Consider the following 21,056-nt stretch of genomic DNA (forward strand, 5'->3'; position numbering starts at 1 on the left):
TGGTACATCAAACACTTGTTATAAGCTACGTCACTGCTCCAGATGTCACTTACACACACACACACACACACACAGATACACGCACGCACGCACACAGATACACGCACACACACACAGACACACGCACACACACACACACACACACACAGATGATGGGACGATTGTTGCAGAGACTGTTTGAGTAATGACGGAGGTGACGAGGGTTAAACCTGAAGGACTCGTTTATCTGACGCAGAAGGTGTGTGTGTGTGTGTGTGTGTGTGTGCATATAAACGTGCACGCGCGTGTGGCCATAGGAACACTAAACCGGAGCGAGCTCTGAGGAGGAGGACCAACATCTGAGCCTGCAGTCTGCACGCGGAGCGACCATCACACGGAGCAGAGGCACGGACACACAACCTGCACGTGCTACACACACACGCGATCATAACACACACGTACGCGCGCGCGGTGCGCCAGGAATAGATTTGGAGGATGAACGGAGCGACGATTACGCAAGACGGGGCCGAGGCGCAGGGGGGCGCGGGGAGGTCGCTCCGGTTCCAGCGTATGCACGGTGAGTGACAGCGACACACACACACACACACACACACACACACACACAGCCAATGCACGTGCCACTTCAAGAATCAAACATCTTGTTATGTAATTCACACACACACACACTTCCGCCTTCTTTCATTCATTTGTGTTACAGTGTGCGCGTGCGCCATCACGTGGTGACGCACAACTGTTGATCACTCTCATTGATTAAAGAGCGCGTGGCCGTGTGACGTGGAATGAAAACAAATTCACGCACAGGAGAGCTCCGCGCGCTCCACGCGCTCCGCGCAGCCCGCACGCTCTCACTGCTGCGCCGTTACGTAACGCGAGGCGCGAGGCGTTTTTCTGCGGGAGCCTGGGACATTTTTGGGAGTTGTCCAATAAGGTTCAGCATGTGCTGCTCGCGCGGCGGTGTTGGGTGTCCACCGCCCCGGGCAGAGTCAGCGAGAGCGGAGCCGCGTGCTGGAGGACCTGTGCGGGGTCACCAGGCTTTATTTGGGGAGGGGGTGAGGGGGGGGTAACGACCCACGTGTGTTCTGGTCTCTGACTGAAGAAACAAATGGAGTCCAAGAAGAACGTGCACCCGGTGCGGCGGCTGCGGCGCGTGCGGTGTGAGAGCATAGGTGAGGTTTGACCTGAGCAGATACACACACACACACACACACACACACACACACATACACACACGCACACACTCACTCACTCACTCACTCACTCACTCACTCACACACACACACACACACACACACACACACGCACACACACACACACACACACACTGTGCATGACTCAGTAATAAAATGAACTCTGGTTCCTGTGAGTAAAAGTACTCGATTACTGAACACGAGCAGGCTTGCAGGATTACTCTGCGACTCTTTATTGTTTTAATTATTATGATTGATTATTGGAGCGATGACAGGAAATAAAGTTTTAATTATTATGATTGATTATTGGAGCGATGACAGGAAATAAAGTTACAGTTCAGTGATCAGAAGCCAGTGTGGAAGCAATGCATCCACTTGAGGCTGGCTCCAGAAGTGAGTCAGTCTCCATAAGTCCCCATGTCCAAATGTCCAACTTCACAGCAGAAATAAACATGTTTACAGCCTGGTACAAAAAACAGTTTTGGTCTCTGTAGCTAATTTCCCCGTTCATGACAACTGTACTGAGGGTGAATTTATATACAACTCACCTGTTCACATTATATTAAGGCTGAAAGTTATGCAGGGTTAAGAGCGTGGACGCTTTTCTACGTCTTTACTGATTTTCAGATTATCTGGGAGGTGAAACAAACTGCAGTCGAAGGTTTTACATAAAAATACACACTCTTATAAAATATGATGCATCAGTGTACCTCGAATTATCTGACAGTATCTAACGAGGACTGAAGGAGCTCACTCTGAGCACTCAACATAAACATGTCTTATTTATAATAATGATTGTCTAATTTAAAGGAGTGAGACGAGTCACAGTCGAAGCAGCAGAGTGAGTCCAGAAAACACACACACACACACACACACACACACACACACACACACACACACACACACACACACACTCTGTAAAGTTTGAAGTTTTCTGTCAGAAACTGTCAGAATGAACTCCAGGCTGAGATCAGTCTTCAGTGGAAGTCTATATTTAATATTTCATATCTCCAACAAGAGGATATTGTTTCTGCATAACTGCCTGTGGCTCCGTCCACTGGTCAGATGGTCGTTGGTTCGTCCTTCAGTCTGCATGTCAAAGTGTCTGAAGACACTGAGTGTGTGTGAGTGTGTGTGAAAGGTGCAGTGTAGTTGTAGCTGTAGATCAGAGGAAGCACTGAGCAGTCACACACTGTTACACACACTGTTGCAGCAGGCTGTGCTGTGTGTGCACAGAGGCTGAACCCTCTCTGCAGTGTCACGGGTTCGAGTCCAGCCTGTCACAGAAACAGTGAAAGCATCATTGTTCAGTTTTCTGTATAATCGTTGTTTCAATGTTGATATTGCATTAACATAAACACACACACACACACACACACACACACACACACATCTCATTAGTCAGTCAGTTTGTCACGCTCTTCCACTTCCTGCATGCCGGGGCAAAGTTCACTTTGTGATTGGTGGATGACCTCATTCAAGGTGACGGACACGTGATGCGACCAATCAGAGACACTCCATCGTTTTGTAAGCAGCCAAACAGGTGTGCTTACTTCAGTCTCCTCCCCCATGAGAGAGTTCAAAATCTGTGTGCTCACCTGGAGAGCTGCTCTGTATGTCGTCCTCCTGTTCAACACACACACACACACACACACACACACACACACACACACACTTGTTAGGCTGTTGAAGCCATGTCAGGAACCCAAAGAAAACTCACTAAGAACCCTCTGGAGAAGACCTGGGTCCCATGGATGAAAGGCAGGCTGAGCCAGCGCAGAGGCTGTGAGTACACACACACACACACACACACACACACACACACACACACACACACACACACGGATGCATTGTTGCGTTGTCTCCAGTTTGACGTGTCCGTACTTGTGCATCAAACAGTTATCAGTCAGTTTGTGAGAGCGCTTGTAAGACTGAAACTGGTTTGTGTGTTTGTGTTGGTTCGTGGCTGTAGCACAGTGTCCCTCTGCAGCACAGACCGCAGGGCCGTTCACCCCAAAGGTTCACTGACAGAACACGTGTGCAGCCGACGTGACAAAGCAACATGTTCACATCACGGCAGATGAAGCCACGTCACCGTGCTTCGAGCTGAGGCTGCAACTAACAGTTATTCTCTTTATCAGCTGACAGTTGTGGACGTTCACCTTTCACTGAAGAATGTCAAATAGTTTTTACAGGTCAAAATGTCTCAAAGTCCTCATTATGCAGTAAAATGTCTCTTGTGGTTCAGTGTGACGTTATTAGATTGTTAACATCGATGCATCAGTGTCAGTTTGACTTTATACGGTATATACGGTTTATTCCAACAAAGCAAATATTCACTTTACCATCAAGAAGAAAACAAATCCGCTGGAACAGAAGCAGTTTGTCCAAACAATCACAGCTGAACAGACACAAATCATTTTGTCTGTTCACGCTGTTTGACAGTTAATGACTGTGTCACGCACGCCAGGGAATTTGCAAAGAAGCTGATGGATGATGAAGCTGCCTTTAAAAACACGACGTGAGAAAATGATGTTGACATAAATAAATATGAAATAAGTGAATGTTGAACTCTTGTTTTTTTTTTTATCAGTTTTTGCACTTTTGCATGAATCTCCATGGAAACACTCTTGTCTGTGTGTTTCAGCATCGGTGCCCCAGTTCACCAACTCCCCGACCATGATCGTGATGGTGGGACTTCCGGCGAGAGGGAAGACTTACATCTCCAAGAAGCTCACCAGATACCTGAACTGGATCGGCGTCACGACTAAAGGTATCACATGACGGTGCAGGATGACACTGAAACTCCGATTTCACAGAGACTCACGCTCGCTGCCTCAAACCATCATGTCATTAAACTGAACATCCAATGAAACGCTGTCCTGCACGCCGAGGCTGATGTTGCTCTCTGTTTGTCTCTGTTTATATACGAAGCTTTATTTAGTGTCTTGTATAAACCGCTTCGAATAGTTCAGCAGAGTTCAAAAACCTTTTCCAACATCTGGAATCAAGTCAGATCTCTCAAACATGTAAAAGACTAAAGACACCACCTCCTGACGTTCTGTCTGAATGTTAACATTAAGAACCTCTGAACTGGCCTTCCTCGATTATATCTTGATTAGTTTTGGTGCTTTGAGTCATCCTGATTATTAGATTAACGCAGTCAGGGTAAAGTCTGGTGATCTTTAGAAGAAGTTCCCTTGCACAGGACAAACTCTCTCTTTGTTTGACAGTGTTCAATGTCGGGCAGTACAGACGAGACGCCACGCGTTCCTACAACAGCTTCGAGTTCTTCAGACCCGACAACGAAGAGGCCATGAAGATCCGCAAGTACGAGCCTTCAGCTTCACGTGACCTCCTGAAATGAAACCACCTCGATCTGTATGAGACAAACATGAAAGTTCATCACGGAGCTGACTCTGACTCTGACTCTGACTCTGACTCTGCCTGCAGGGCCTGTGCTGTCGCTGCCCTGAAAGATGTTTGTGACTACTTCACCAGAGAGCTGGGCCAGGTCGTGGTGAGTGGATACACTCAGTGTTTCTATAATGATGCATCACATGTGAAAACTGTGACGGAGTTGCTCTTCGTGATAAATCATCAGCTGAATCTGCAGCGTGGAGGTGGAGACCAAAACTGATCTTAAAAAAGTGAATACTGGACTTAGATTTGTCAGGTGGGCCAGAACACGACTCCAGAAACTGGATGTTTAAATCAGCAGCTGTTTGCTGAGGCTGCAGCTCAGACTGTAGCAGGTTCAGAGTGTTCACTTCCTGGACACAGCACACCGGGGCAACAAACCCCCAAACTGCCCCGATGGTGCTGATCCACAAGCCCTGACCTGAGCAGTCTGCTTCAGATTCACATGAGCAGTCTGCTTCAGTCACTGTGGCTCTGTCCGGTCTGAGGGACTCCACCTCTCTTTAGTCTGACTTTAATTTAACGTGCAGAGCTTTTAAACCTCGTCCATCCTCTCTGATACTTCCCAGAGAGAACAGGTTTGAATTTACTTTAAATATTTTATTAATATAATACAATATTATATATTTTTGCTCTGAAGCTCTTTGTGCCGCCTGTTGGCTCTATAAATAAATACCTATAAACTCTGTCTTAGGTCCATTTATTGTTGTTCCTAAAGTCACCGATCTGATTCGTCCGTCAGGTTTTTGATGCCACCAACACGACCACAGAGCGCAGAGACGTCATCCTCAGCTTCGCCAAAGAAAACGGCTACAAGGTTTGTTTATTTCATTCTTATTATTACAAATGAAAAATCCAAAATCTGATCCAGGTTCTCTTCTTGTTTGCAGGTTTTCTTTGTGGAGTCGATATGTGACGATCCAGAAATCATCGCTGAGAATATTAAAGTGAGTGTGTGTGTGTGTGTGTGTGTGTGTGTGTGTGTGTGTGTGTGTGTGTGTGTGTGTGAGAATCATCTTGTGTTTCCACGATCACTGTGAGAGCAGAGCTTCAGGCCAAGACTGTTTTTCTGAGCCAAGGCTCGGTGTCTTTCTCCTCGTCTGTTATTGGTGGAACAGACTGAACAGCTCAGAGGACCAATCAGATTCTGCCGGGTCACATGTTTGTTGGCAGGCTCTGGTGTTAGTTTGCACATATGGAGCAGTGTTCTGCTGTTTTTCATCTTCACTTTCTCTTCCCTGTTTTCCTTTTTTCACTCCGCTTGTCTGTTTAAAGAATCAAAATGTCTTCAGCTTCCCGACCGTCACAGGAAACTCTGTTTGTCTCGTCGACAGCGCCTCATATTCATAAATTAAATTTAAAAAATGTAACCCGGAGAACCAGACCAGAGTGTGTGCAGTGTTTCTGGATCTGTCGTTTTCTTTGCATCGAGTCGAGTCTGAACTTCATCTGACACAACTTTATTTTGACAGTTTGAACATTAAATATCTTGAGTTTGTTCTGGATTTAACTGATTATAGGTCAAGAAGGATTTGTCACTGCATCCTGTTTTCATCCATGTTTTACAGTGTCTAAGGTTTTTCTGGAATCAGGGTTGAAGCCGTAAAATGCACTGCTGACTTTGAGCTGTTTGGTTTGTTAAATCTAATTTGGACCGAGCCGGACAAAGACGAGATTTAGTTTAAACTATAAGTACAAGATTGTCCCGCTGTGTCCTGTCGGTGACGTTGGCCATAAGACGAGGACGTGTTCTCCAGTTTTGTTCAATCTCTTTGTCCAAACAGCAAGTGAAGCTGAGCAGTCCGGACTACATAGACTGTGACAAAGAGGAGGCTGTGGCCGACTTCCTGAAGAGGATCGAGTGTTACAAGCTGACCTACGTCCCGCTGGACGACAACAAGGACAGGTGACGGCATCCGCCATGTCAAAGCCAGTCCAGTGTCCACACTGAATCATTCCCACCCTCACACTCATGTCAAATACTATGTTATACATAATAAATGTTCTGCTGGCTTCTCGTCTTTCTGCAGGAACTTGTCGTACATCAAGATCTTCAATGTGGGCAGCAGGTACCTGGTGAACCGGGTCCAGGACCACATTCAGAGCAGAATAGTCTACTACCTCATGAACATCCACGTCACCCCGAGATCCATCTACCTGTGTCGCCACGGAGAGAGCGAACTCAACCTCGTGGGTCGCATCGGGGGAGATTCTGGGCTGTCGACCCGCGGGGCAAAGGTTAGGAGTGTGTGTGTGTGTGTGTGTGTGTGTGTGTGTGTGTGTTCTTACGTCCTCTGTGTGTGTCAGTTTGCCAGCGCTCTGGGCACGTACCTGCGTGGACAGTGTATCAGTGACCTGAAGGTGTGGACGAGCCACATGAAGAGGACCATCCAGACTGCAGAGGCTCTGGGGGTCCCGTACGAACAGTGGAAGGCCCTCAATGAGATCGACGCTGTGAGTCTCCGACACGTCGGCTCAGCTCTGTGATGTTCGGTGTGACGGCGTCAGACAGACAGCTCAGTGTTTCTCTGTTTGCTGCTCAGGGCGACTGCGAGGAGATGACATACGAGGAGATCCAGCAGAATTACCCAGAGGAGTTTGCACTGAGGGACCAGGACAAGTATCGCTACCGCTACCCTAAAGGAGAGGTGAGGACGACACAGACACGGTTTCTCAAACCTTCTATGATCTAACTCGTCACATCAGACCTGATGGACTTTTTTAATTGAAGGTAACCAGACGTACCTGAAGCTCACGGCCATTTAAAAACATGTTGGTGTTAGTTTGTTGTCGTCATGTTGAAGTCCCTGCAGTGCACAAACTAACGAAGCGCTCAGGCCTCTGGGGACTAATCAAAAAGATCAGGAGGAGCTTCAGTTCTCTGGATCAGTATGACGACGGTTAGAATAAATGATCATCTGCAGTGAAGTGAGAGGCTGAGAGCTGCCAGCAGGACATCCTGTCACTTATTTTAGAAATATTCTCTCATAACATCTTATTTTTATTTATTTCTATTTAAATAAATAATACATTTTAGAAACTAGTGAAAAAAGAGTTTCACAGGTGAAGGTTTCAAATCTTTGTACAAAAAGATATTTCTCACATTTGATCATCAGCGAATGGAGTTGCATGGATTACGGAAGAGACAGTTTGGTTTAGTTTAGTTTAGTTTAGTTTAGTTTGGTTTAGTTTGGTTTGGTTTAGTTTGGTTTAGTTTGGTTTTAGTGATCTGCTCTGGACGAGGGCGGCACCAGAACAGATTTAGTGTTCACTATATTTAGATTATTCCTCAGCTTTACCTTTCCAACGAGAAGCTGAGGCGTTATTCATCTGGACTCTCTGCAAAGCCCCCAGACTAACCTGAACTGCTGATTAATTATTTTAATTTGAACCGCAGCAGACTCGACCTGAACAGTTTGTCTGTGTCTCACCAGTCTTACGAGGACCTCGTCCAGCGCCTGGAGCCGGTCATCATGGAGCTGGAGAGGCAGGAGAACGTTCTGGTCATCTGTCACCAGGCAGTGATGAGATGTCTGCTGGCCTACTTCCTGGACAAGAGTGCTAGTGAGAGAAAATACAAATTTACAAACAGCACGGGTCAGATCGCACAGAGCAGAACTTTCCCATGTTTTGGTGTCGAAGGGAAACTTTCTGCAACAACTTGTTACGACATAATCCTGAAAGTTTCGTAGCATCAGTGTACGTCCAGGTTCTTGTTTTTAAAATGAAAATGTAACAGAGATGAGCCGGTTTGTGAAAGAGTAACAAACAGCAGTTATACCACCACTAAAGAATAATTTACCTCAACAAAACTAAATCACAGTATACTTCAACAAACCTGTCTCTGTGTCTCTGTCTCTGTGTCTCTGTGTCTCTGTGTCTCTGTGTCAGGTGAGCTGCCGTACCTGAAGTGTCCTCTCCACACGGTTCTGAAACTCACCCCAGTCGCCTACGGTCAGTCTCTTTTTCATTTCCTCGTCCGTCATCAGCTCCATGAACCGTCTCTCGTTTCACATCTCAGCCTTTTTGTCTCTGTTTGTCTCTCAGGCTGTAAAGTGGAGTCTGTCTTCCTCAACGTTGAAGCTGTGAACACACACAGAGACAGACCAGTGGTGAGTTCAGTCCTTTAGTTTGTTTACATCTGACATACAGTATTATACGTATTGTAACATTGACTGTGTTAACATGTTCAACACATAACCTTTACTTTTTACAGCGTGGTATTAGTACTGTTAATGGAGTAAAGTATCCTGAATAGACCTCCACAAACTGTTTTTATTTCATGGTGCCTGATGTTGCACATTTTGCATCTTTACTGAAAAAAAATCACCTCCTGTGTCCTTTCCTAAACACTTTTCCTCAACCTCAATGAAAAACGTCATGAGGAGGAAAGATGTGAAGGAGCATGTTTAATGAGAACGTACTGTCTGTGAACGCAGCTCCACAGTCAACAACAGAACTAACACGCAGGAGATAGAGAGTCACGTTCATCAGAGTTTATAATGATTTACATCACGTCTGTTCATATTCACACGCTGCAGTCTGCATCACACTGTTTGAATGAACTCATGTTTTAATGTCTCGTTGTGAGTAGCCGGATAGTGTTTCAACAAATTGTAGGACGGTGTATCTCCTTTCCTTTTGTAAAGGGTGTCCCCTTGTATCCTCTGCTAAAGGAGATAGGAAAGGAAGCAGTGAAGCTCGTTTCCTTAACATGTAGAGAATACAAAGCGCTCTTATCATGTCAGGTAAATATTTCCAGCTTCAGTCGGATTGGACTTTTCCTGAGGTGGTACGGGTAGATCGCACAAGGTGCTCGTGATCACCAACTGTGGATTAATACATCAACGATTGAATGAACTCTTCTCTTATCTGGATTACGACAGTTTACTGAAGCTATAAAAGTGTTTGAGAGAGGACGGGCTCACCTCTGTAACAGTAAACGATTTCACCAAATCTGTAACAGCTGAACATTATAAAAACACATTCAAAAGATAAACCGCAGGAGTTTCTCTTCCTCAGAACGTGGACGTGGACAGAGAGCCGGCGGAGGCGTTGGAGACGGTGCCAGATCACATCTAGGGACGAGGAGACGACGAGGAGACGACGAGGAGACGACGAGGAGACTCAACGGGGAGCTGGTGTGATTTAAACCGACCCTCATGGAATGTGGCCTTTCTTTTTTTTAATTTAAGTAATCCTAATGTTCACTGTTCTTGTGATGGTCGTTGTGAAATATTTCTCTGATGGCGTTCATGTTGTAAATGCACTTTATAACGCAGGACTCAGGCCAAATGTCTGAAGATGAAGAAGCTTCCTTTACTGTGAAAAACTCCTGCTGAGCACGGCCACGTGACAGGATCACTGTTTGTTCCTGAACATACTCGCGTCTTTATTCACCTGAACTCACGTCGGTTTGAGCCGTTTTGCATCACGCTATCCTTGGTGGTTTTGTGGCGAGTACGAGTCGTGGTTTGAGGTGAACCTTGAAGGTTGTGGGAGGTCACCTTTGGACAGCAGACTGTTAACTAGCAGATCTTAACCTCTTCAAACTGTGCACGTGCAGAGTGGTGACGTGCCGGCAGATTCCTGTAATGAGCAAAGACTTCAGTCGAATAATAAGACAGAGTGACGTTCAGTGAAATTTCAAAGACTTTTTCAGCACTTTAGGCTATTTTCAAGGAATTCCAGGAGCTCATAGATGATCGGCAAGAAGTGTCGTGCCAAAGCCGCTGAGCTGTCCTGTTCCTCGGCCTGTACGCTCGACTCATTTTGTATCACGTGTCATATAGTGTCAGAGTATCCAGATGAAGCTGGTGGTTGGTGTTTTGGGTGGATGTGGTCGTGTAACTTGGAGGACTCGTCACGTGTTGACTTATCGTGCAAACCACATATTCCATAATCCTTTAAGAGTAAAGCTAAATGGGACATTTGGCACTTTAACTGCCCGACGCCGTGATGTGCCTCACCTTACTCTATGCACACGCACACACACACACACACACACACGCGCCTCGTACAGAGTGTGTGTTTTTAACTGAGTCATTTTAATAAGACGGATCTGGTGCAGTGTATCTGTGTTTTTTTTAAATACTAGAATATTTTAAAGCTGACTGGCTGTTTGTTGTTTCGTGGATCTTCATGTGCTGCGGTCCGGTTTGTTTCCAGGATCCTGTATCAAAGTTTGGCTGTGTGAGCCTGACATGAGTGATCAGGATGACCGGTGTCATGAAGCTCGTCATCATCCGACCTAGTTAACTTTGTTTTTATTTACTTTTTATTTCCAGTTATTACAAAGTGGGCGTGAGGTTAAAACCTCTGGACGCTGTCAGTAATGTAATAATCATTCAGAATTTTTTAGCTTTGAGTGTGTTTAGAAGTTGTTTTTAAATCAGGGTGACAGCCTGGAACTATTTCAAAATAGTAGGGTTGCAAAGAGGCAGAAATTTTCTGGAAACTTTCCATATTCCAAATCGGAAACTCCATGGGAATTATGGAAATTTCTGTGAATGAACTGTAAAGTGTGGGTAATTTAAACTGCATCATATCTAAACATGCAAAATAAAACAAAAAACATTTCAACAGATTTATTTGTAAGTAGAACTTTATCAAGTTTGAATTATTTTATGTAGTCCAAGAGTTCAAATGTCTTCAACAGTCTCTGTGTGCTCTGGGCTCTAAAGTGTGGTCCAGGTACAGAGATCACCTGTGCAGGTAGGGGGCGTGGCCTCAGCAGCCCTGCAGTAAGCAGTGTGCTATGTGCATGTGACTGAGAAAGAGCAGATATTCAAGTGGACCTGCAGGAAATCTGGTTGATTTAGTCAAAATGATGCTGAAATATATTTTCCTGCAGCTATATTTAAGTTCCCCGTTAAAGGGCCGACTTTTAATTTGGTAAATTTCCACACAGTTTCCAGAATTTTTCAAACTGTCGACAGGTTTTGACTCGATGCTCTGAAGCACAGTTTGAAGGGCGGCTCGGTGAATTATTTTTTTTTGATTGTCTGAAGTTGTCAAACAGCAATAATCAGCTGACTTGGCTCGAATACCAGCATCATGAACCTGAACCTGCATCCGAGAATCGATCCGAACTAAGAGCGGTCTGCAGTGAACCTGCTGAGATCAGGTCAGCCCTGCAGCATGTGTTGATGTGAAAGAGCTTCATGACAACAGAGACACACTAACCTTTAATCTGGCTTTGAGGAACAGGGTGTGTGTGTGTGTGTTACATTTTCTTTATCACCTGGGGAAGCAATAAAACATTTATCTCAGGGTTTAGGTTTTATTTGAAACAAACTGATGCCAGCACGGTCAGTGTAAATAACTGCATGTGCTTCTTTCCACACGATGTGACTCACTTAAAAGAACTAATATCTAAAAGAGCGAGTCGTCCCTTTAAAGACAAACCACAGTGAAGTCGTGCTTCGTTTGGTCACAGCTTCGTCACGCTGCTCTGCTCTCGTCTACGTAAATGTGCAATCGTGTCCGTGTGTCCTGAGCTCTGTACTGTGTCGTCTAACAGCAGCGAGTGCGCGAGGGAGAAATGAATGAAAACGAATCATTGAATCTGTTTTTAGACTTTATTTTCTGAACTTGAACAAATAACCGTTACCTTGAAGTCGAGGCAATAAAAAGAGAATGGATACCTGAAGACCGTGTGTGATCATTCATGTCAAAGCTTTGTAACAGTCACAGAAACAAAGGAAGAAAAACGTGACGCCAAAATAAATAAAGTTAAAAACACTGGCAGAGTTATCGCTGGCTGCTGGTGCCGGGCTGCGTGGAGCTGGGGACGGAGTGGGCTTCTTTGTACTGCTGAGTCCAGCTCTGAGGGTCCTGTTCATGGAGCTGAGAGCAAACATCCTCATGAGGTACTGACCCATTTCATGTACAACAGCAGGCACACACACACACACACAGAGGTACTTACTTCACCCATGAACTCGAGGATTTTGGCTTTCGACACTTCCATATCGGCACGTTGACCCCATCGGAACTCATGCTCGATCGGCTCCGTGTGAGGGATCCGCACATACTCCAGGTATCTAAACACACACACAATGTTTCAAACCACAACCACCACGGTACGGGTCAGAACCGACAGCTCGGCTCCACCAAGAATACTCTGCTGTTCTGCTCTGAGCAGCTCGAGCTGCTTTCAGAATAAAACACCCTGTCCAAACAGCCAGGAGAGGAACAGTTGAACTCTGCAGCTTATCGACACATTTAGAAGCGCGTAACCAGAAAATGACCAAATCTGGTCCAGTGACAGTCCGGAGGGAGAACAAGACGTGCCCGGTGGAGTTTTGGCGTGATGGCGTGTAGTCTGACCCGCCATAATGAGGAAAGATTGACATTTCATGCAAGAAGTTATTCAGTCATTTGTTACACGCAGTGGAGAAATCAAACAAATCCTGATTCATTGATTCATTATTCAGCTCAAAACTTATTTCACAATGTTGCTTTTAATTAATTTCTGTTGCTAATATAACTATCTTCCTAAAACAAACAGTGTTTGGAGTCTGATGGTCCAGCCACTCTGCTGTGGTGGTCTGGGTTCTTCCAGTCTCCTGCTGCTCTGTGGTGTGGTATAAACCAGAGTCTATGGTCTGACAGACAGTGGCTCTGAACACACCAGCACATTACGGGGCTTGAACCTGTGACCTTCTGAACACAGACCTGCTGTTTTAGACGACTGAGCTATCACCTGAGCTGAAAGGGTCAGGACCCGTTAGTCTGAGTGTTCACACCTTCAGGGTGTGGGGGAGGGACCGAGAAACCTGGTTTCTGTGATCAGGAAACAAATCAGTGTGTTCACATTCACAGGAGGAACCTGATGACTGGAAGTCTGCGCAAACATGCAGGTCTGGGATCAGGTGTCACATCTGGCTCACTTACTTTAACTGTCGCACCTGAACACGCTTTGAGATGTTTGTGCTGAAGCAGACAGAGCAGAGATGAAGGAAGTCAAAACCAGGTCAGGGATCTGGTTTCGTGCACTCGGATCCTCTTACTGTCGTTTACACGACCGTTTCTTATTAGATAAAGACGACTGTCACCAGATTCGATGCAAAAAAACATCAGGCCAAACCTGACTCAACATGCTCCTGATACAGGCTGTGTACGAGCTCCGGACGGGCTCCAGCCTGACACTGAAACCTCTGCAGATGATCCAGAACGTGGCGGCTCACCTGCTCTTCAGTCTACCTGCAGCAGCCACGTTAAACTCAGATCTCTAACGCTGACTACAAAGCAGTCTCTGGTTCTTGATCGTCCTCATACAGACAGATGTTACCTCCTCCTGGCTCTAACACCCGTACGCTCAGGACAGTCCAAACTTTTCTGTCTGTTGTTCCCCGTTGGTGGAACGTCCTACCAGCTCCTACAGATCAGGGGCGTCCCTCTCTACCTTCACAGACCTCCTGAAGACCTCCAGCTCCTCGGTTCTTGTGTGAATGTAAACACACTGAATGTTTGTGACCGCTCACTGAAGCGTCGTTCTCACCTCTGTCGCACAAACTCGTCTGTGATCACCTTCTTCACGTCTCCAAACTCTTCGTGTTTCTCTCTGGAGAACGAAACAAAAAGACGTCACGAATTGTGACGACGAGTCGCGGAAAGATCGGGTGCAAAGAAATGTCGTCTCACCCGGAGTCCACGCGGAGTTTCTTCAGAGTATTCCAGATGAGGTCTGCAGACACATTATTAATGAGACGGTGAACGGATGAGTAACTGAAAAGAGAAGCGAGAGGCTGCGCGCTGTCACTCACTTTCTCTGACGACGCCTCCTTTCATGAAGATGACCCCGAGGATCACAAACAGCAGACCCATCTTCGGATTGGCCGGGCTCCTGCTCGCACGAGACGACGTGTTGAACACGATTTACAAAAGGCACGATGCAGGAGTGTGTTTCTACTCACTTGATCGGCGAAGCTCCGTCAACCTTCTCCAACTTATTGATGAGTATGTACATGTGATTCTTGGCATCGATTTCCACCAGTTTGAGGCCAAACACCTGATTGAGACAGACGGAGAGAGAGAGCGCGACTTTAACGTGACGTGACGAGTTCAGCCGAGTCGTCGTGTTGCGACTGAGCGAACCTGGTCAAAGACTCGTGCCGCTCTCTTGATGATCTCTGGGTAGATGTTCCTGTAGTCCTTCACCACGTGTTTCACGAGGTCTGAAAAGACAAAAACAAAACACTGACCCACATGACCCGCGTCACACGGCGAGACTCAGATCTGCATCCGTACCTGCTCGCCGCACAGGAATCTTCTTCTGGTCCTTCACCAAGAAGTACTGCACCACCTCCGCCGTCTGCGGGTCAGACGAGACGCGTCAAAGACTCTGAGTAAAGATTCTGTGTGTGTGTGTGTGTGTGTGTGTGTGTTACCTTCTGGTCCACCTGTGCAGTCGTGAGCTTCTCCAGTCCTCTCTGGACCTGCAGCGTACTCGGCTGAGTGAACGTCGAGTCGTCATCTTCTTCCTGCGACACCAAGTTTCCGGACTGCCTCTGCACGCAGAGAAAGACGTTTACACAGACAGACTGTCACGCAGGTCCAACTGTGTCCAACTGTGTCCAACTGTGTCCCAGCGTGTCCCAGCGTGTCCCAACATTTGGTCCTCATTAATATGCAGAGCGTACTCAGAGTGGTTCACCTGAGACACAGGTTGATGTCAGGTGTACACACGTCTGTTCATGCTCCACATGTCGATTCTTCAACGTTAGGAATAAAAAATATTCAAATATTCTGGATTTTTCCAGTGAGACAGAAAGAAAGCTGTAATTTTAAGAATTTATAACGAGGTTATTTCGTTTGAGAGACACAAAGAAAGACAAACAGTGAGGAGACACGTTAGAGTGAGGACATGTTAGAGGAGACACGTTAGAGACAAACAGTGAGGAGACATGTTAGAATGAGGACACGTTAGAGACAAACAGTGAGGACACGTTAGAGACAAACAGTGAGGACACGTTAGAGTGAGGACACGTTAGAGACAAACAGTGACGAGACATGTTAGAGACAAACAGCGAGGACACGTTAGAGTGAGGACATGTTAGAGACAAACAGTGAGGAGACACGTTAGGAGACAAACAGTGAGGACACGTTAGAGTAGGGCTGCACGATATGGCCTATAACCAATATCTCGATATTTTTAAGCTATATCGCGATACACGATATATATCTCAATATTTTTATTTCTCCTGTAAATCACTATGAATGTTAAATTCAACCCTTTGATGCAAAAAATAACATCAGTATGATGATTCAAGTAGACCCTTCTATTATAGATTAGTAACGGCTGTGCAGCGTTTTAGCTGCGTCCTCTGCCCTGAGTCAACTCACACTGGGTGCATCTTGGCAGCGTAGCGAGCCGGCTGTATTCACACGAGATCACAACATGGAAGAGATTATAAAAAGCATCTGTTGTGTCATAAATTATTGTGTGTTGTTCCACTTCAACAATTAGTCTCTCGTCGTTCATGTTGAGACCCTTTGATCGACTGACTGCTCACCTGGTGCCACCGGTCATGACGTAATGTTGATTTGAAGTTGTAATAAGCTACATGAACTGCGTATTGAGGTTTAGCAGCGGCTCGCGTCAAAAATAGAAATGCTATAGAAACGTTTAGGACAAACAGTTGGGAGACACGTTAGAGACCAACCAAGTGAGGACACACGTTAGTGAAGCACGAGAACACGTTGGAGGACACGTTGAGACATGTCCTCGGTGGAGGACTCACCTTGCTCTGGGAGCTGCTGTGTGAGTTTGGACAGTCTTTTCTCTGCGTCATGATGTTTCTCCTGATGACAGTCAGGACAGAGGAGGTTTAAACTACAACTACAAAACGAAGAAGAAGAACTCAACAAAGAACTAAAAGAACTACAGAGAAGCAGAAACTACAAGAACTCCAGGTGCATTTTAACGCGACCAGAACGCGGAAGTCCCGTTAGCTCTCGTGCTAACCTCGTTAGCTGTCACAGGTGAGCTCAGGTTGAAGGTGTGGTTCACTGCGAGCTGCAGAGACACGTCGCGCCCTCAGATTCCCGCCAAACGAAGAAAACAAACTTTGATCAAATCAGACTCAGATCAAACGACGTTTCCCGGAATAACAGCGGGCTGCGGCGACCGGTGATGACGTCATGCGAGAGCGCCGACAGGGGTGTCAAAGGTACGGCCCGGGACCATGCACGGGCCGCGGTCGGGCGCGGCAGGCCCACAGCTTCATGGGCAAAATGTGAGAGAATATGTATGGGATTATTGAGGGCAGAAGCGTGTACTGATTTATTTATATATAATTTTCTCGAGAATATTGTATTGTATTGGATATATACTAATGGAGAGAGAAGATGTATTAGGTAGTTCGAATATGGTTTCTATTTATTTAGGTATTTATTTATATAGAATCGTTAGTATTATATAATTATATTATAATATTATTTATTTATATATAATGTTCATATCTAATATTATTTATAATAGGTATTGATTTATATCTACATTTATTTTATATATATCTATAATATTTCTTTATCTATCTTATAATATTTATCTTATTTATATCTAAATATTTATTTTATTTACTGTGTCTGTTTATGTTGACATGTGTATTGTACACGTGTTGTGACGTCTGGGGTGTGTATATATATTTATATAATATTATCTTATTATATTATATATATCTCTATATATAGTGTGGTATATTATATATATGATAAGGATATATATATATATATATATATATATATTATATATATATATATATATAATATATCTATATATATATCTATCTATATATATTGTGTTTCACGGTTAGAGACAAACAGCTAGGACCCGTAGTCGTGAGGGGGACACGTTAGAGCAAACTAGTGAGGACACGTTAGGCGCGAGGACACGTAGAGAACCAACAGCGAGGACACGTCTTGACGTGCGGACAGTTTAGAGACAAACAGCCGCGGACGCGTTAGAGTGCAGGACCGCTTGTTAGAGAAAAACAGGAGGACACGTTAGAGGCGACAAACAGTGAGGAGAAAAGTTAGAGACATACAGTGAGAGACAGTTAGATTTAGAGCATAACAGTGAGCGAGATCATGTTAGCGACAAATACAGTTGAGGAGACACGTTAGAGGAGCCAAAACAGTAGGCGACCTTAGCGGAAAACAGTGGAGGAGCCATGTTCGAGACAACCCATTGAGGACGTAAGGATGACACGTTAGAGGAGTAAAAATTGAGGAAGAAACATGTTAGAGACAAACAGTGCGGAGACAAAAAACAAGTGAGGAGACACGTTAGAGACAAACAGTGAGGAGAACACGTTTAGAGACCAAAAACAGTGAGACAGTCAGAGTGGGGACACGTCTTAGAGACACAACGCGAGGACACGTTCGAGTGCGGACACTTAGAGACAAACCGTGAGGACCACGTTCGAGTTTTGATGAACTTAGAGCAAACAGCGAGGACACGTTAGAGTGAGGACACGTTAGCGACAAACAGCGTAGGACACGTTAGAGACAAACAGTGAGGACACGTTAGAGGAGACCAAACTTGAGGAGACAGTTAGAGACAAAAGTGATTGGACATGTTAGTGCCAAACAGTGGGGAGACGTTCGAGACCAACAGTGAGGAGACATGTTAGAGACAAACAGTGAGGGGAACGTTAGAGAGACAAAACGTGAGGAGACCAATGTTTAGAGACAAACAGTGAGGGAGACACGTTCGAGGAGACAAAACAGTGAGGGAGAATGTTAGAGCACAGTGCCAGGCGACAAACCAGGTGGGTAACGTTAGAGACAAACAGTGAGAGACCACGTTAGAGACAAACAGTGAGGACATGTTAGAGGTTAGAGACAACAGGAGGAGACACGTTAGAGACAAAACAGGTGAGGAGAACACGTTAGAGGAGACAAACAGTGAGGAGACATGTTAGAGACAAACAGTGAGGAGACAAACAGTGAGGAGACATGTTAGAGACAAACTAGTGAGGGACCGTTAGAGACAAACAGTGAGCCATTTTGCGCAACCAGTGCGGAGACACGTTAGAGTTAGAGCCAAACAGTGAGGAGGACACGTAGGAGACAAACAGCTGATGAGACACGTTTAGCGACAAACCGTGAGGGACCTGTTATAGGCGACAACAGTGAGGAGACCAACATTAGGAGGACCACCGTTAGAGGACAAACAGTGAAGCGACGTTAGGAGACCCGGTAGAGCAAACAGTGAAGCGGACACCTTAGGACGACACGTAGAGACCAACAGTGAAGCACGAGACTCGTTAGGCGACACGTTAGATGACAAACAGTGAAGGACACATTAGGAGACACGTTAGGGACAAACCGTGAAGAGACCATTAGGAGACGGTTAGCGACAACAGTTTGACGGACAATTAGGAGACGCGTTAGAGGACACAACAGCTGTGAAGCGACACTTAGGAGGACACGTTAGAGACAAAAACAGTGAAGCGACAATTGGAGAGCGGTAGAGACCAAACAGTGAAGAGACACGTTAGGAGGACACGTAGAGACAAACAGTGCGGACACGTTAGAGACAACCATTGATGACACGTTTAGAGACAACAGTGAGGAGACAAAACAGTGAGGCGGCCATGTTAGAGACCAAAGTGAGGAGACACTTAGAGACAAAACAGTGAGGCGAAAAACCGTGAAGGAGGACTAGTTCGAGACAAACGTGAGGCGACCCGTTAGAGACAAACAGTGGAGGCCGTTCGAGACACCCAGTGCGGAGAACACGTCAGAGAACAACAGTGAGGAGACAGTTAGGACCACACAGTGAGGAGGCCACGTTAGAGACAAAACACCGAGCTGTAGCGACATCCGTGAGGAGACCAACGTGACGTCTGAGACCAAACAGTCGGAGAGTAGAGACAAACCGGCGGAGACACGTTAGGGCCAAACAGGGAGGAGACATTGTTAGAGCACAAAAGTGAGGACGCAGTTCGAGACAACACAGTGAGACATAGGGAGACAAAGTTGAGGACCGACGAGGACGACAACAGTGAGCCTGTAGAGACAACAGTGAGGACCTAGAGCAAACAGTGAGTGACTTAGAGCAACACGCGCGCAAAGCAAACAGTGCGGGCCACATGTTAGACGACAAACATGGAGACCGAGGAAAAAGCAGGACACATGTTAGAGACAACACATAGGGGACACGTTAGAGAAACCAGTGGAGACAGTCAGAGCAAAAACGTGAGGAGATACTTAACAAACAGTGAGCGGAGGACTGTTAGAGAAAAACAGTGAGGACACACGTTAGGCAAACAGTGGACGTGAGAAAACATGTGAGGAGACACGTCAGAACCAAACAGTGCGGAATTGAGCAAAACAGTGAGAGACACGTTAGAGACAAACAGTGGAGGAGAACGGTTAGAGACAAACAGTTGAGACGAGACACGCGACATGTTTAGAGGACCAAACACTGAGGCGACAGTTAGCGAGACAAAACCGTAGAGACACTTAGAGACCAGAACATAGGAACAGTTATGGCAAACAGCGATGACACTTAGGAGACATGTTAGAGACAAACAGTGAGAGAGTGGACAAACGTAGGCACTTAGGAGGACATGTTTTTAAGAGACAAAAACGTGAGGAGACACATTGTAGGAGACACAGTATAGAGCAAACAGTGAGGAGACAGACAGTGCGGAGAACACTTAGAGAAAACGGAAGAGACACTTTAGGAACCATGTTAGGACAACAGTGGAGGAGACTTAGAGAAAACGTCAGAGGACAGTAGACCAAACAGTGAAGGGACACGTTAGGACAAAGTGAGGAGGACACCGTAGCGGACAAGGAACATTAGGAGGACCACTTAGAGACAACAGCAGGAGATAGAGCATGGAGCAACAGTGTAGGAGACAGGTTAGAGACAAACAGTGACGGACACTTAGGAGACCGTTAGAGACCAATATGTGGGACATTAGAGGACACATAGTGAAGGACGAGTAGGAGCCAAAACAGTGAGAGACCACATTGGGCCGCGTTGAGACAAAAGTGAAGAGACACGTTAGGAGACAGTAGGACCAAACAGTGAGGAAGTTAGAGACAAAAAGTGAGACACACGTTAGAGACAAACGTGAGGACGTTAGGAGACATGTCCTCGGTGGAGGACTCACCTTGCTCTGGGAGCTGCTGTGTGAGTTGGACAGTCTCTTCTTCTGCGTCATGATGTTTCTCCTGCGGCACGTCAGAGCAGAGGAGGTTTAAACTACACACACAAAAGAAGAAGAACTACAACAACTACAGAACTACAAGGAAGACGAAATAACTACAACGAACTCCAGGTGCATTAAACGCGGACAGCCGACCGGGAGTGCCGTTAGCTCTCCGTGCTAACCTCGTTAGCTCTCACAGTGAGCTCAGGTTGAAGGTGAGTTCACCTTGCGAGCTGCCCGCAGAGACACGTGCGCGCCCTCAGACTTCCCGCCA

The 21,056-nt window shown here is 45.9% G+C and overlaps 2 protein-coding genes across 5 annotated transcripts; one reads left to right on the forward strand and one right to left on the reverse strand.

Moving 5' to 3' along the window:
- Nucleotides 1-274: 274 nt before the first annotated feature.
- Nucleotides 275-11,193, forward strand: LOC104933580 (6-phosphofructo-2-kinase/fructose-2,6-bisphosphatase-like). Of its 3 annotated transcripts, none has more exons than XM_027275559.1 (14): nt 275-556; nt 3,835-3,960; nt 4,421-4,517; nt 4,641-4,707; nt 5,350-5,424; nt 5,498-5,554; nt 6,392-6,513; nt 6,638-6,845; nt 6,915-7,061; nt 7,151-7,255; nt 8,042-8,171; nt 8,499-8,561; nt 8,655-8,719; nt 9,630-11,193. In XM_027275559.1, exons 1-14 carry the CDS (start codon nt 475-477, stop codon nt 9,687-9,689), a joined length of 1,404 nt encoding a protein of 467 aa, XP_027131360.1. In that variant the 5' UTR covers nt 275-474; the 3' UTR covers nt 9,690-11,193. The 3 variants fall into 3 exon arrangements, with proteins under 3 accessions (XP_027131360.1, XP_027131361.1, XP_027131359.1); XM_027275560.1 differs by lacking the exon at nt 275-556 and adding an exon at nt 814-1,166; XM_027275558.1 differs by lacking the exon at nt 275-556 and adding an exon at nt 2,611-2,972.
- A 980-nt stretch (nt 11,194-12,173) lies between these two features.
- On the reverse strand, nt 12,174-20,803 carry ndnl2 (necdin-like 2). Of its 2 annotated transcripts, none has more exons than XM_027275686.1 (10): nt 20,744-20,803; nt 15,002-15,121; nt 14,862-14,925; nt 14,709-14,788; nt 14,528-14,622; nt 14,378-14,457; nt 14,256-14,298; nt 14,113-14,175; nt 12,538-12,652; nt 12,174-12,455 (listed from the first exon to the last, which is right to left on the reverse strand). In XM_027275686.1, the coding sequence occupies exons 1-10, from the start codon at nt 20,792-20,794 to the stop codon at nt 12,360-12,362; spliced, it is 807 nt and encodes a 268-aa protein (XP_027131487.1). In that variant the 5' UTR covers nt 20,795-20,803; the 3' UTR covers nt 12,174-12,359. The 2 variants fall into 2 exon arrangements, with proteins under 2 accessions (XP_027131487.1, XP_027131485.1); XM_027275684.1 differs by lacking the exon at nt 20,744-20,803 and adding an exon at nt 16,355-16,452.
- Nucleotides 20,804-21,056: the final 253 nt, after the last annotated feature.

This window comes from Larimichthys crocea, unplaced genomic scaffold (genome assembly GCF_000972845.2).
Source record: "Larimichthys crocea isolate SSNF unplaced genomic scaffold, L_crocea_2.0 scaffold148, whole genome shotgun sequence".
NCBI classification, from domain to species: Eukaryota; Metazoa; Chordata; class Actinopteri; family Sciaenidae; genus Larimichthys; species Larimichthys crocea.